The sequence below is a fragment of the Simochromis diagramma genome, unplaced genomic scaffold (genome assembly GCF_900408965.1).
Source record: "Simochromis diagramma unplaced genomic scaffold, fSimDia1.1 OVJJ01000205.1, whole genome shotgun sequence".
Lineage (NCBI taxonomy): Eukaryota > Metazoa > Chordata > Actinopteri > Cichliformes > Cichlidae > Simochromis > Simochromis diagramma.
The window spans coordinates 2697869-2713669 of record NW_024386782.1 but is presented as its reverse complement, the minus strand read 5'-3'; the positions used below and the strand labels follow the sequence as shown (position 1 = coordinate 2713669).

Sequence of the window (15801 nt, the reverse complement as noted above, 5' to 3'; positions counted from 1 at the left end):
TGGCGCATGCACTACCGCCCAGGGTGCATTTTCTTTCATCATCTGTCATTTTATGGTTCCCTGATCTCCAAAGCCCCCACACAATCCCCCACATTCCAGCTCTACCTGAACTTACCTTTATACTGGAAAGCTTCTTTGAGGTTGTGTAGCACATCAGCAAACAACCGCACATCATTCACCAGCTGCATTACATACTCGACATCCACTCTGGGTGCCCCCATCAGGCGGGAGGTAAGGCCCATGTTGCTCAGAGGGTTTGGGTTCTTTGAACTGCGCCCCATATTCAAGGTCTTACTGGATCCAGCTGATAGAGGCTCTGTAGATGTCTCGGAAAGGTTCTGTGGCAGTCTCTGGGTGTGCTTTGTTCCACCGCCTCCACCACCACTACTGCTGCTGCCGCTGCCCTTCCGTAGCATCCCAGCATCCAGTGCAGCTGCGACCCTTTACTGGGGGTACAGTAGGCCAGCTAACCCCTGAACTCAGCACGCTGCCCTGGTCCGTGGACAGCTGAAAGACAGAGAATGACGCGTGGACTTGATGTCTATCTGTAGGTCGGGCTATTATTGTTATTATTTCAATTTACTATATTACAAAAAAACTATACGGTGACCACGGAACTCAACCTATATCATTATTATTATCATTATTATATGAGGGGAAATATATATTTTAAAAAAAAAACTATTGAGTTTCAGCACGTATAACGTTCATAAAAGTAATGGGGTGTTTTCTCACTCTTTCATTTCTTTAAATTAGTTTTGCTTTTCCACTTTTAGCTAACACTTTTACTTAATTAAGTTTTTTGTAAAGTTTTGTAAAGCAACGTTTAGCTCTTAGCTAGTTAAGGTAACGTTAAGTTTAAAAAAAAAAAACAGCGTTATCCTTTAGTAACACACATTTTCACACACAAAAAAATATCCCCAAAAAACAATCCAGTTAAAAGAAGGTTAACACAATGTAAGCTTGCAAGAGACGTTTAAACTCTAGCAACTACTAAAATGGTGCTGGTTCTTTGCATACAGTTTACAGTAAAAAAGTGATGCTACTTCCCCGGTAAAAACAGTCGACCTCGGGTCATAAACTGCATTCCTGGCACAGCCAAAATACGCTATCTCACCTGTTTGGCTCTTTGCTGACATAATGGGAACAATATCCAAATAAAACGTTGCTTATTGAAGACGGAGAAGGCAGCAAAGTATTTCCGTGAGACACGAACAAACTCCAACAAAGGCAAAAAGTTGTCAGCTTTGCCTAACTGTACATCGAGAAGTAGCTGACTATCGGCAACTCTCCAGTCAATCGTAATTTACTAGTCGGCTCGTCACATGACAATCATGACGCGTTTTGATTGGGTAGATTCCTCCGAAGGATAGCTCTGTGATGCCTTCATGTGCTGGCGGACGTTTTACTTTGATACCAAATACAGAAGCGCAAACGGAGGTGGCTTAATTATGTGAGGTATTGTAATGTATCTTTATCGGATACAGGGTACATTTGAGGACACAATAGCCAATCTTTGCCATTCTACTTTGCCTAAAATATGTAATAGCTATCAGGCATATGATCTCATTATAGGAATGAGCTGAAGCCAGATTATACGGATGACTGAATGCGGTAGTGACTTTCTGGCTTTTCCTAGAATCAGATACATGGCAACATTTGGTGACGTTTAACGCTTTGTATTTACTGTTGTATTATAAAATATTGCAAGAGTTACAAATCATGTGAGCGTCCATTTATTAATTTCTTCCACTATTGCCGCAAAAATAACTAAAATGTACGCCAATGATTTAACGGAAAGCGATACCAGCATTCACTGTGATACACTGAACTCAAGCCAGACTGTACTCTTGAGCTTGAAATGTTGCAAATGAACCAGTTCAAACTAGTAGCACCATTGCTGCCATCTAGTGGATTTATGCAGCCACAAAAAACCCTGAACGGTCTTACAGTCTTTAGGCATAGTGCACGTATTTTTTTTCCCTTCTACCATTAAATATTCACAGCACTTTTATTTGATTTTAATCTTTTTGTTGTCTCAAGTGACAGACAGTATTGAAAGCAGTGAGAGACATGCAAAGAACTCCATTTACCCAGTAATGGTTAATCAAGATTTGTCTTTATTTTCATATACAAAAGGATGACTATTCTCATCTAGTTTATATTTCTAAGCATTTTGTTTCACAGATAAAATTACCATTCGTACTGTTTTAGTGAAATCATCAACCAACATACACCCCACACACACAGTTCACATAAACAGGGAAAGTCACACAATTCAGTCAAACATCCATCCACACGACAAGAAATGAACAATGTTGACTGTGAACTTTAAAAAAAAAAAAAAAAAAAGATTTCTTTCACGGGATTCACACATGAAAAGGAAGAAAACCTTTACATTTGTCAAATATATATGTATATATAGATATATACACACGCAATAATTGATACATTTTTTCTTTTCTTTTTGTTGAAGATGAGGCTGACTCCATGTTAGTGTTACTAATGAGGTACTGCATGAGGTAACTGGTTTTTCTGTTCAGAAGAGCTGGGTGTAAGACAGCATTTGGAGGTAACAACAGACCGCAGCAGATATCCCCTACGCGACTGCTGTTTTATTTCTGGCACAATTCGTGAAAGCACCTGGGCCATGCTCAGTTCACATTAAAAATGCAACCGTCAGCATTTCCCCCCCCCAACTTATCAGGAGACTTTAGCGCATCCACGCCGTCAGGACATGGTCCAGGTGTGATGAGATGTAGTTTATTGATCTGCAGAAGAAACCTGCTAAGTCACAGCTGAGTTTAAATGTCTTAAACTATGATAGACTTAGACTATTGCTGTATAATAAATATTGCTGGACCCTCGGACCATGCACATGCCACCGCTCACATGACTCCCAATGGTGCTGCATCATCAGTCGATCAATGTAGGTACAAACACGATGATCTCCAAACACTTTAAAAATGTTAAGTAATTGTTCCATTTCGACTGATTTTTTTTTTTTTTTCCTAGTGTCCTTTACCAAAACTGCACATCGGCAAGCATTACAGATCACTGTTAAAAATCACCATCTTTCCACAGCACTAATCAACGTACAACAGATGAGCCTGTGTGTTGTCCAATGTGGCTAAACTAGCACTAAACAAGTCTGAACATCACACCAGCAGGTTAATATTGAGGCAATACTGTTCAAAACAGGAAGCCAAATCACAAAAGGAATCTGTATGTTTTTTTCTGTTTGTTCTTGATAATATACACACTGAGCTCTATAATGCAAAGTGCAACCCACACAGCTTCTGATCCAGAGGGACCGATACCATTATTCACTGAAATTCACTGAAATCAGTAACCGCCACTCTCTACCAAAAGAAAAACAAAATTATTATGCAGGGCTAGTTATAAAAATTATTTAAATATATAGAGGTGGAACTGAGAAATCTCTTCCATTTCTGCAAAATGAGAACATTAATGCCCTGATTTTGTGTTATTAAAAAAAAAAAAGAGAGAGCAGGAAAAAAAAAAAAAAAAAAAACCCACCCCAAAAATCACTGAGCAGTGTTCGCCATCTGTGTGTACACCCATATTTACATAAATCTGCCCATCTTCTTTTAGATTTGTAGAGAATTAACACCATGAAAACTGGTCAGACTCCTAAAAAAAAAAAAAAAAAAAAAACCAAAAAAATCAAATCAAATCTCAATCTCAACAGACAAGAGGCCCAACCAGCAATAAAATATCTCAACTACCAAAAACACAATAAAATACATAACACAATTTGATATACATGTAGAAAAAGCCTGAGGTACTTTTCAGAATATCTGAGGTCAGTCTGTAGGAGTAAGCACCTGACGGCTTACCCAGTCAAAATAAAAAACGCACAAAAACAGAATATTAGCCTCACATTATATCGTGGATAGTAATCACATGTTAGCGTTATATTAACAAAGAATGCATGTACATCTACAAATCCTTGAGTATCCTGGAATAGTCACAGCAGCATAACGGACATTCAATGTATGGTATTCATGTTATGGTACAACTATGGCATTGCATTTGAGACAAAAGGCAACCATTTGAGCTCTCCTTGCATGACATACAGTGACTGAGGTATCTGGGAACTGGTGTCCGACTGAGTCTATTGAACACGCACTCATGGAAATTAAAAAACAGACATGTTGCTTACTCAAGTATGGCCCATGACTCTCACTTTAAAAACTTTCTATCCATCTCACATCATTTCAATTTCAGATTCACTCACACACTCACTCACACAGTTCAAATTAAGAATGTGTAACATTGCAACTTCAGACAGCATCCAGCAATGCCCCTGGCACTGGCAAAGGAGTAACTCTGAATTCAAACAAATAAAAAAACTAAAATAAAAATCCAGGAATATGTCCATGATAGCTAGCTCGATAGCTCGGCTCTTAACTTAGAGAAAATGTTCCAAAGAAGCCTACTGAATACCTGAGAGGTAGTTCCCCGAGGACAAGACACTTGCCCCAAATCCAAGTCCAAAATGTCCAATACAGCTCCCATTTAGCTCCCTCCCTTACAATAAAACAGCTGTGCTCCGGTTTTTGTTTTTTGAAACTTTTTTTTTTCCATTTTTCATTTTGAGGAAATCACAGGTTTAAAATAAGGGAGCACACTCAGAGTTTCAAAATCGAGAAGCTTCAACCCCTGAGGAAGATGTATTTATGTTGTCTAACAGTCTCAAAACGGTTCCTCCGAGGTGTGCAGCACGTCGTCTGAGGTTTGGAGCAAAAAGGTTCATTTCATTTGGCCGCAGACGATCAGGACCACGACGCGAAATACGACGATGACAACTCATGAGGTAATTTAAAAAAAAAGAAAAAGAAAAAAAGAATATAGACTAACACAAAAGAAACACATGAGGTAATGACAACATTTAAGATTTGACACATGGGTGTTATCAGATGTGCCCATCGCATAGCTTATTACTACTTCAACTACAGCAGATGGATGTGTTAGTAGGATCCGACTTGAAACACACACACGCACACACTTTAAAAACAGGAAAAAAAATACCAGTATTGGGATAAAATAGCAGCTGCATTTAAGTTGCTAGATGTATTTTTTTGTTGTTGTTTTTCTTTTGTTTTTTTATATATATGTTTTTTTTAAATATTCACGAAAATCTGCTGAGTTTGGGTTTGAAAAATAAAAAGTCAGGAGCTCAGGTGAAAGATGGTGTCACCCGTTCAGGTGCTGGACTCTTTGGGAGGTAGGTCCTCGTTGATGAGAGACGTGACTAAAGAGATGGGGCTGTCTGAGGTAGTGCTGCCTATTGTCCTGGAGATCTGGCCGATGCGCTCCTCGACACAACCTGCAGACAGTCGAGCCTCTGCGTCGTGGTCCCAGCATTCCTCGATGGTCTCACACATGTGGCTCAGCCCCTGTACGCACAAAAGACAAAATATATAAGGATTTTCTTTTTGGCAGTTGCATTTGCTTATTTTTACTAAAATTGTCCATCTTCTGTTCATAATTTTAATATAAAACCCAAATCAGAGAAATCTCTAACTCTATTAATGACCCCAAATTTAAGCCATTCATTTTAAAGTTACAAAGCCACAACAAATTCAAAGAACTTTAACCTCAAATCATTGAGCTCTTCACTGGAAAAAAAAAAAAAAAAAAGGATGCACCACTTCCTGGTATTGCTGCTGAAACTGCAGTAGCTATTATTCTGTTACTCACAGGATGCTTGAGCCAGGAGTCCTTGATGACTGGACGCATCTTCTTGTGCACCACCACATCCTGCAGATCCTCCAGGGAGGGATGCTGGCCTATTTCATCCTCAAATGGAAGCATGTACTCGCCAACTGTTCCTACAAAAGGACAGCAAAGCAACAGAGTGGAAAGTGTTACGCAGAAGAAGAAAATACTGCAGTACTTTGACTTCTGAAAATTCAAAACTATTTAAAGAGTAACTTTATCCACATTGCAGCTTTGCCCTTCATTTGCTTTGCAGACAAAACAAAAACGAATCTTTACTGGCCCGGGGTCAAGCAATGTGACCTTTTCACCTATGAATGTGAAGACACATTCCTTCACCATGTTGACTCACCATCTGTGTCGGAGCAACGGGACACCAGCTCCCACAGCACCAAGCCCATAGCGTACATGTCTATCCTCAGGAAGGAGTCTCGCTGAAAGTTGATGGCTCCCTCCAGCACCTCTGGGGCCATGTAACGCCTCGTACCCACCTAGACGGATAATGAATTTGGGGGTTTTATCCACTTAAGAATAAGCAGAAGGAAACTCCTGCAAACAATTGCATCACAGAGCCAATGCAGACAAAAAAAAAAAAAAAAACCCACAAAAAAACAAAACAAAAAAAAAAAAACCAGCAGTGAAGTTATTACATACCTGTCCATGAGTATCCCCAGGAGGTTTTCCTGGCTCGAATCTTACAGCAAGCCCAAAGTCACCAATGACTGCAGCTAAGTCATCTCGTAGTAACACATTCTTGCTCTTGAAGTCCCTGGGGAATTAATTTCACATTACAATGTCTTAATTAGAGGGAGGTTTAGTCACAGAAGTCAGACAAAGACTGTCATAGTAAAGATATTAAATGAGGTACAACCAGGAGAGGGCAGCAGTAAATTAAGATTTCTGTTCAAATCAAAAGCAACAGTTTAATCTTTAGTGAACTAACGAGAGTTGAGGAAATCCAGGCTGATTTTCCTACCTGTGTGCAATTGTAGGTTTAGGCCCCTCTCCCTTGTAACTGGGAATGTCCTCGTGAAGGTAAGCCAAACCGCGCGACATGGTCTCTGCTATGTGACACAACTCTGTCCAGGTCACAGTGTTGCCCTTCAGGTGATCTGTCAAGGATCCCTGCTCACACACAAACACACAAAAGGATTATGAAACAAGGATTAGCAACTGCGCATGAATTCAGGCGTAGGCATAACCGAAAAGCTGTTGCTGAATCCACCAAGGAGCAGGAATTGCTTTCATTTCCATTTGACAGCAAATACTGTAGTCTGGGAGAATATAACAGAAACCCAATTTCATACTTCAAAACATCAAAAATAGCAATTTAAACGTTTACCCTGAAAAAACAATGACATATGCACTGATGCCTCCAACTAACCACATTTGTATCAATACCAAGAATAAAAAGATGCTGCAACAATCAGTCCCACTTGTGTTTATAATTATTGTGTCCTCATATATCAGCATCACTGCAAACGCACAACATCTTGCAATATCTGACATCAAATACAAACGTTTTAAGCTTAAAAAAAACAAACCGTCTTAAGTTTAAGCAGCACTGCCTGATCTGTTGCTTTTGGATTTACTGGAACAGCAGATCAGACATATGTGGTGAAATCTTCTTTTTAATAAAGGCTGCGATTCTCTTTTCTTGTTTTGAGGTAAACAGAGAGGCTCGCTCAATATTGGAAAACCTCCAGCGGTACTAGTCGACATAAAAGCCGTATACCTCACCATAAACTTGCTTTGGGGTTGATGTATCGGTCTGTGTGCATTCTGTATGTAGACAGAATATGTTCTCACCCTTTCATGAAACTCTGTGATAAGCCACAGCTCCGTCTCCATGTTGGCTCCGTGCTTTTCTGCAGCGATGTAACGCAAGATATTTTCATGTCTCATCCCCGGAGTCAAGAATATGTCGCGCTCATTTTGCCATGACTGCTTATCCTGTAAACACAAACCAGAGTTATTTTTAGAGCTTGAAGATGCAAAGAAGCATTCTGGAGGTCAAAAACAAAAATGGAATCTAGAACAAGAAAAAAGGCGTCTCTTCATACACTGAAGCATATGACGTATATTTTTAAGCCAGAATTAATGACATACCTGAACTGGGAAGATCTTAACAGCAACATATTCATTCATTAACTGGGCCTTCCAAACGCAACCAAAGCGCCCCCTAGCTTTGATTTCTAGAAGCTGCAATGGTTTCAGACCCACCAAGGGAGATGGAGGAGCTGGCCCTGGATCCTGAACAGAAAAAATAAAAATAAATAAAAACATCTTATTCTACTGCTGAATCCACCTCAAAACATTAACAATTTCAGTGCTACAAAACACAAAAGTGACAAGCACTCCATCCTTGTCAGGACTACGTTACTGATGGCCTTACAAGTCTCACACTAAGATGAGCATAGCCCGTCTCACCTCGCTCAGGTCTACATGGCCGTAGGGAGGTTTGCGGTGGCGGTACATCCACAAGGCCAGAACGAGGGCCAGGGACAGCACACAGAGAGGCAGCAGGGAGTACACCAGCACATTGAGCAGGGAAGGTACTCGGGGTGGAGGCTGGATTTTCACTGTCAAGGAGGTACAGAATAATTACGGCATGTCAGCTGTATGACACAAGATATGTTAAGCATCACGTTTGTCCCTCACAGGCTGTGAGAGCTGATTTTAAATTGGCAGGGTAAGAGACTGCCTGACATCAATTCTAAGCTGAGAAATTAGTTAACATAGAGATTAATTTTTGTTTTATCCCACTCGATTAAAAAGCCAGAACCAGAAGAATCACACATATACATTCCCAATAATCAAAATCGGTCAGATCCAATAGCCCCTTCTTAAATATGGCGTCATTTATTAATATTAATGAGATTTGTAGTCTCATTGAAATGCAGATTCACTCCTACTAATCACAGTGGGAAAGAAGAGATCTTTACTATCTATACGATGCATTTGCCACTCACCTCGGTTGCCACTGCCAATCAAGTCGGGAAGGTGGGTGAATCGTTCATTGCAGTAGTTGCCCTCGCAGCAGCAGAAGAAGACCTGAGGGTTTTCCTCCATGGAGACGCACTCTTGCCTAAAAACAACAGATGGCGCATCAACGTTACTGTTCTAGACCCAACGGACAAAAACATTTTCTGATATTATTATTGGCTGTTAAAGTTTAGTAGTGTCAGTCTATGGTTTTCATGTATTTGCTGTATATTAACTCTAAGACAACGCAATCTAATAATTGGATCGGATATTGCCACAGATTACCTAATGCACATCTTTGCGTGGTTACTTGTACTGGTATCAACAAATATAAGGCAGCAAAGACTACATTTATAGAGTTTTTGTGTTTAGGGTGGGAAAAAAAATTATTTTTACAGCCAATTTTTCATCTTTTCACTCCTCTTAAGACAGCAGATGTTCCCAATTCCGAGGAATCACAGGATTTCTCACACTTTATGCATCTGCATATTCCTCCCATTAACCATTGACACTAAATGTTCATGTACTCAAAATTCCCCACCTGCTCCATTGCTCTTCAATTACTACAATCATTTAATGGTGCTTTTCACACAGATTAAATTGACCAGCAAATGTATTTTTTTTTCCCAGGTTCTATTGTAATTACCCTCAGCAGCTCATGGGTAAATGAAGATTTCAGCATCTTGTACCTAAACCTACAATTTCTACATATGCCACTCTAGCTTTTAGTCACATGTTGGTAATGCTCAAATTTCACACTAACACTCAGTGAAATAGTCACTTAATTGCCATTTGGCAACTCACAACATCTGCACATTAATCTAGCAAATTATGCCAAAGTATTAGAAAGGATAATAAAAGCCACATAAAATACACATTTTAAAGCACACACACACAGTTGTGTCATGTAGGATCAATTATCGCAGCTCTCTTTTCTCCAGCTCCCCTTTCCATGCCACAAGAGGAGCCCCGCTTGTTGGAAAGGCTGTGGATAGCATGTTAATAACTGGAAAGTTTGATTGCGGCACTCAATTCAATGCCGACTTCTGATAAAGGCTAGTTTTAAATTCTCCTCCTCACGTACAAAATCCTGAGTGGCCTCGTGTCACAGTATGTATCTGCCATCATCGGGCTGAACTGTGTGCTGCACTGCTCACAGAGGCTATCTGGCTTTTGCACAAATATGTGTAGGCTGCAGAGAACCTTCCCCGACACAAACACCCATACTTGGAAATGATTTGCTAAAAATTACCTGGCATCTGCTTCTTAATATCTATATTTGCCACTGCTCTCACATTTATATCATTCTACAGTGAATGTGTTTTAGGTTTTGCCAACTAATCAAACAAAACAAGCAGTCTGAAGATGAATATCTGTGAGCCTGAATTGGATAAGTGGCTAATATAAATATCTGAATATATATTATGCTTCATGCACAAGAAAATTGTCTCAGTATACCTGTAGGGTTGATTGCTTGAAAGCACCTAAAGCAATATGAAACTGGACCACAGTTAATCTCCTTTTCTTGTTATACGTGGTTGCTTTTATGGCATGCAACTGATATTTTCCCATGGTTTCTCTCCGTTATTCACCTTTTAAAACATCACAAGGCTAAAGGAAAAAGATCCTTTAAACATTCAAAGAGCATGAGATGGTTGCCTGCTCTGTGAAATCACGAGGCCAAAGGGTGATGTGAAAAAAAAGAGATTACTCTTCCATTTATTAAACTAAAGGCAGGCAAAAACATTTTTTAAATTTGTCTTTAACAGTGCAAAGTGAGAGAGGGGCACAAAAAGATGCACTGAACTATATGCAGGTACTGAGGGAACCTTTTCTGTTGTCCTCAATGTCAGTCAGTCGTCAGTCTGGTTGCGAGCCAGGTACATGAAATATAAATGCAAATTCGCAGCAGCGAATGACCTCGCACGGTTATCCGACCTGTCATAGCAGTTGAAGTCATCCAGCCAGCAGCCTTTCTTCACCAGTTTGATAGTCCCTGAGGAGTTGAGCCAGGAGGCATAACAGTGCAGACGCTTGTCCTTTTCTCCCTCGCAACGCTCGAAGCCGCTCTGGTTGGTCCTCTCCGAACGCCAGTTATCGTTGTAGTACACACACTCCCGGGTCTCCGCTTCGCCAAGACTGTACCCTGAGAATGACAGAAAAGTCTCAGTCAGCTCACATCGTAATGAATCGAAACTCGATGGCGGAAGCACAGACATATGGCGCAGGCTCCGCTCCGTGCCACGACGAAACATCGCCGAGCAGAGACTCCATCGTCACTCTGGCACGTATCCAGGTTTGGGAGCTCTCTGTAGTAAAAAGGGAGTTCCTGTGGGCTAAGAAACTTGTGCTGAATAGAAGTTCGGCATAATCACATTAACTGAGATCTTTTCAGAGAGTAAAAAGTTAAAAAAGAAGAAGGGGAAAATTACAGAATTCAATTAGCTATAAAACAATGATATGCCCTGCTGTGGTAAAGAATCGCAGCATGAATACGTTGGCATTCTTTTTCTATAGATAAAGACTACAGACGCATCTGGAAAGACCGATAAGACATTCTTTGAGAGCTTTGACAGGAAACACTAAAGAAAATAAACTACAGTAATTTTTTTTTTTTTTTTTACAATAGCTGTCAGTCTTCCAGTGGTGGATGATTTAATGAAAAGGCATTATTCTCATTTCTCTTCTTGGATTTCATGTTAGACATGTGCAGTCAGTTTGTTCCATGATTATTTGGATGGTGACTTACTTTCAGTAATTATGTCTCTTTACCACACCACCATGGATTTGAAAGGAAGCAATCTAGGTGTGACTCAAGTGTGAACTCTAAGATTTTCAGGGGGTTTAATAAAATATTGAACTAACCTTTTATGAATTAAGTTTTGTTTTTGTTTCTAAACACATGGTCTTGATTTTCAAGAAGCTGAACAAACAATTATAACATGCAAGGATTCGTTTTTACCAGTACTTGCACAAAACTTCTTTGTACTCATTGAAGTCTGGAATCCATGGACAACACCAAATACTGAGCAGGTTTCCTTCCTTAGATGCTTCACTTGGACTTGACTACAGCCACCTTCAGTTGTAGCTTGTTTGTGGGTATTTTGGCCTTCAGTTTTTATCTTTAGTGAAAAGCACACCCAGTTGGGCTGAGATCATGTGAATGAAATCAACATGAATCTTAAGGAGCTTGCTTCTGCAACACATTTCAGCTCACTGTTATTCTGCATTGTGAAACACTACACAATGACTTCCACAGCACAAAGTCACTTGACTGAATTTCAGTGTAAAATGTATTTCTATAGTATATCTATGAACAAACACCAACTCGATTTCACTGGCAGCATGATACGCCCACTATCTCAACCATATTTGACAGATGCCTCCTTCTTCTCCATCCTCTTCTCTTACCATCATTCCAGTAAACGTTTGGCTTTATCTGTCCGAAGAGTTTTGTTCCAAAACTTTCCAGGGTTTTGTTTAAAGCTGGGAAATTTGTCATGGAATTCTCAATGACCTTTCTGTTCTTGAGTCCTACACCCAGCTCAATGTCTGGATGTTGGAAAAAAAAAAATCTTCAAAAACAAAAGAAGTCAAACACTTTAACTGTCACTCATAGTCTTGCATGACTTTTTCCTGTTGCCTAGCGCATCCTTTCTTTCTCGACCCAATTCTCATTCCCACCCACAATTCTTCAAGTTACTCCCTGTTGTATTTATTTATTTATTGTCAGCCAAATAATGGGCTCCTTTATTTGCATTAACACCTCTTCGGTTTGTGAATTGAGAGTTCCTCTGAACAGCTATACTATAACTATGGACATCAAAAGTCTTACCAGTTAATTATTGAGTTACTTCTGAGGCTGTGAAAATGTAAAAAAAAAAAAAAAAAATCAAATAAAAATTGTAAATGCAATCACTCTTTTTAAACCCCTTGATTTAAAGCTGAAATTCTAACTCCAGCTGTATCAGATTGCTTCGTTTCAAACAAACTGTGGTGCTGCAAAGAGGCAAATTTTATAAAATATGTGTCCCGTGTCCTAATAATTGTTTACCTAACTGGGTTTGTGGCAAACACAAAAGCAGACAACATGGAGTACATGTTAGTCACAATTTAGCTTGGACATCCAGGCCTAATCTTTGTTCAGCGGGGGGGAGGGTTTAAAAAAAAAAAAAAAAAAAAAAAAAAAGGTGCCTGTCTCTTTAAATCCCTGCCTATAGGAGCCTGCCCATCCCCCAATATTACCCCCACTAACCCATTACACACACACTCAGAGGCACGCATGCATACATATTGCTGTTCAGCAGCACACAACTGACTTCATTATAAGAAACAGGCAATGCACACAGTGGCCAGAGATCGCAGTGATTATAAAAAAAAAAAAAAAAGGTTCGAAGTAAGCAAGGTAGCAAAGGATAAAACACACAGCAGCGATGCTCAACGCTTCATTGAACCGAGATGGCATTTCTGATATCTGCGGTCACATGATCCGCGAGGACTTTTACTACAATATCATTCCCCAACCCCCTCCCTCTGTCACTTACTGAGCTTTTACACCACAACAACATGAATTCCGCAGAAGCAGCTTACTGTACACTGCCAGTCCTAATCTATTAACCATAAAGACATTAGCCACAGTGCTGCTGACACACAAGAGAAAGCTGTGCCTCAATTAAATTTTTATTACAGTTAGAGGGGAAAAAAAAACCTAAAGTGGAAATTATTGTTTCAAAGCCCTCTGTTCAGTCACAGACGCGATACCTAGCTTAGGAAGAGGGGTTACATGCGTTTTGGGACATTAAAAATTATCCATATGGGCTTAAAAACGCTGGCAAAAAAAAAAACGACAAACAAAAGAAAAAAAACAACCCTCTTGCTCAATTTCACGTGGTACCAAGTCAAACCCTGTGGAGACTTCAGCAGTGGGAGACAATAACCTCGATTCACGACAAAGACCTGACTTGTGACAACAGCTGCCGTCTCTCCAAATCAAACGCCAACGATTCATACAAATCCTTACAGAGGGAAGAGTGTTTGGAGAAGGTTCTTGTTGAGCCCGTAACCACAAACAAGAGTGCAGACCTGAGAGGTAGCCTATAAGGTTTCAGGATGTTGATGCAGCTGCTGCCTTCTATTCCTGCCACAGCGAAGGAGCAACAGTTTTAAATTTGGATACATGTACAATAAAAAATAATAATAATAATAAGATATATTCTCCTGTGAAAATACTACGTGTGATTCGAGCGTTTAAATGAGGGAAAATCCCGAGTGTGACATATTTGTCTTTAAGGGGGCTAAACGGAGAAAAGGCGATTATGGTTGTAGAGGGGAAATAAAAATCCCAGCTGAACGAGCTGCCAACAAAGTTTAAACAACTCGCAACCGCGGACTCGTTCGCGGGTCGAAATTTCAAACGCGAACAAATTACTCACACTCCCACGAAAAAAAATGAAAATAATCGCGGCGAACTGTTCGACTAAACTGTTGCAAATTCGGGACCAACAACGGCGGCTTACCTGCGCATAAAGTTCCCAGAAGAAGTGAACAAGTCAGCCATGAAAAAGACATGTTCCGCTTTAAATACAGGGCAGAGATTTCCCCCGCTTTCCGTCGCGAACATTAAAACTCAGGTGGCCCAAAACATCAGTCCAGGATCAAAACGACCACAGGCCTCCGGTCCCTCCAGCAGCCTAAACCACCACGACCACAGCGCGTGTCAATAGCCGCGACGCTGCAACAATGTTGCAAGAAAAGATAGGGGCGATTAATTGACTGCCAGGTTGTTATTCCATTAATAGGTGCTTCATTTCGCGTCGGAAGTGGATCCAAAACCCGAATAGGAAGCCGATAAAACACCCGAGATGGAAGCTCGTTGTTTTTTAAGGTTATTCACTTGAATAGTAGCACCGCTGCGTCGGGAGGTCGGTCGGGGTTTACATGCATGTTACTGATCTGTGTCCAAAATGGCTTCTAAATGGGGAATGGGCTGCAAACAGGGAAACCCGGATGTATAAACACAAAGAGGGGAATTCAGGCAGCCAGCGAGTGACCTTAACGCGACACCGCAGATACACGCCTGAAATGACTTTATTCTTGCTTCCTGTCGATAACTATCACATTTTTTTGTTTTTTTTTTTGTTTTTTACACATATCACGTCAGAAATACAAATGCCGGAGAGAGGTGTGTTTTCCACGTCGGTGTGTGTCCCGAATCGAAGCCGATACAAGACTTGCACTTTCTGCGGTCGGGGTTTGGTTTAAACCCACCACTTCCTTGGTTCTTAACAGACAGCCTCGCATTTAAACCATAATCATAATTATTCCGAGGCTAATTGATTAATGCAATCGAAGGTATAGGTGAGAATGCAATGTGTGTGGACTTTTTCAAAGAATTTTTTTAAATTGAGGATTAATAGCTAATGCTTATGAATGTGAAAGGAAGCTTGTACAAATGCAGAATTATCTCTTTTTGCTGTATGCATAATACACCACGTCGTCCTCTGTGTCAGTGTGACAAATAGCTTTTGCAGCCCCACAAGTACTTAAATAAATTCTGTCTGTATGATCTTTTATGCATAAGTTGCGGTGCTAAAAATAGCTGACCTAATTTGGAATAGCACGTTACCATAAATGCTGTTTAAAATGCATTCGTTCTAATTACTCATTTTACCATCACACAGTATTAAATATAAGATATATCATATGTAGAGCTACCAAGACAGAGCCAACCATGCTACATAATGTACTGGCAACCTTTTGTTTTTGTTCTTTTTTTAAAGTGTGTGACAATAATCTCCCAGAGTGTTCAAATCTGATATTCTACTAATAGCTCATGTTAAAATGTTATTGTTTAACACCATCAATTTGTGATCTTACATGTTTTTGTGTCAAAGGATTAGTAAGTTCATTAACTTTCACAGTCAACAGACAGTTGAGAAGTATTTCCCTCATAAGGATTAAAGTTCATTGCTTATCCAGCTTCTCTTTTATGAACACCCTACTTAAAAGGAAACGTGTGCCTCCATTAGAGCAAGTAGTCAAGGTGTATTAGTAGTAAGGTGCATAGTTTCC

General features: G+C 40.0%; 2 protein-coding genes across 2 annotated transcripts in view; both read right to left on the bottom strand.

Moving 5' to 3' along the window:
* Positions 1 to 1306, bottom strand: part of LOC120724234 (rho GTPase-activating protein 29-like) — a 31486-nt gene extending 30180 nt beyond the window's left edge. Inside the window, exons 1-2 of the mRNA XM_040016328.1 lie at positions 1118 to 1306; positions 116 to 507 (exon numbers count right to left, since the gene is read on the bottom strand). Of these exons, the coding sequence (XP_039872262.1) occupies positions 116 to 416 (301 nt within the window). The 5' untranslated portion in view covers positions 417 to 507; positions 1118 to 1306. The remainder of the gene's footprint in view (positions 1 to 115; positions 508 to 1117) is intronic.
* Positions 1307 to 2705: 1399 nt separating this feature from the next.
* Positions 2706 to 14772, bottom strand: acvr2ba (activin A receptor type 2Ba). Its single transcript, XM_040016353.1, has 11 exons — positions 14247 to 14772; positions 10669 to 10876; positions 8718 to 8833; positions 8176 to 8327; positions 7855 to 7998; positions 7555 to 7698; positions 6722 to 6870; positions 6400 to 6514; positions 6098 to 6236; positions 5728 to 5858; positions 2706 to 5423 (listed from the first exon to the last, which is right to left on the bottom strand). The coding sequence occupies exons 1-11, from the start codon at positions 14296 to 14298 to the stop codon at positions 5229 to 5231; spliced, it is 1545 nt and encodes a 514-aa protein (XP_039872287.1). The 5' UTR covers positions 14299 to 14772; the 3' UTR covers positions 2706 to 5228.
* Positions 14773 to 15801: the final 1029 nt, after the last annotated feature.

Excerpts from the sequence above, each read along its gene's own strand:
- acvr2ba (XM_040016353.1), bottom strand. The coding sequence starts at position 14,298 with ATGTCTTTTTCATGGCTGACTTGTTCACTTCTTCTGGGAACTTTATGC. Across the intron at positions 8,834-10,668 it reads GACTTCAACTGCTATGACAG|GCAAGAGTGCGTCTCCATGG; the intron begins GTCGGATAACCG and ends TGTTGTTTTTAG. Across the intron at positions 6,515-6,721 it reads AAACCTACAATTGCACACAG|GGACTTCAAGAGCAAGAATG; the intron begins GTAGGAAAATCA and ends TTAATTCCCCAG.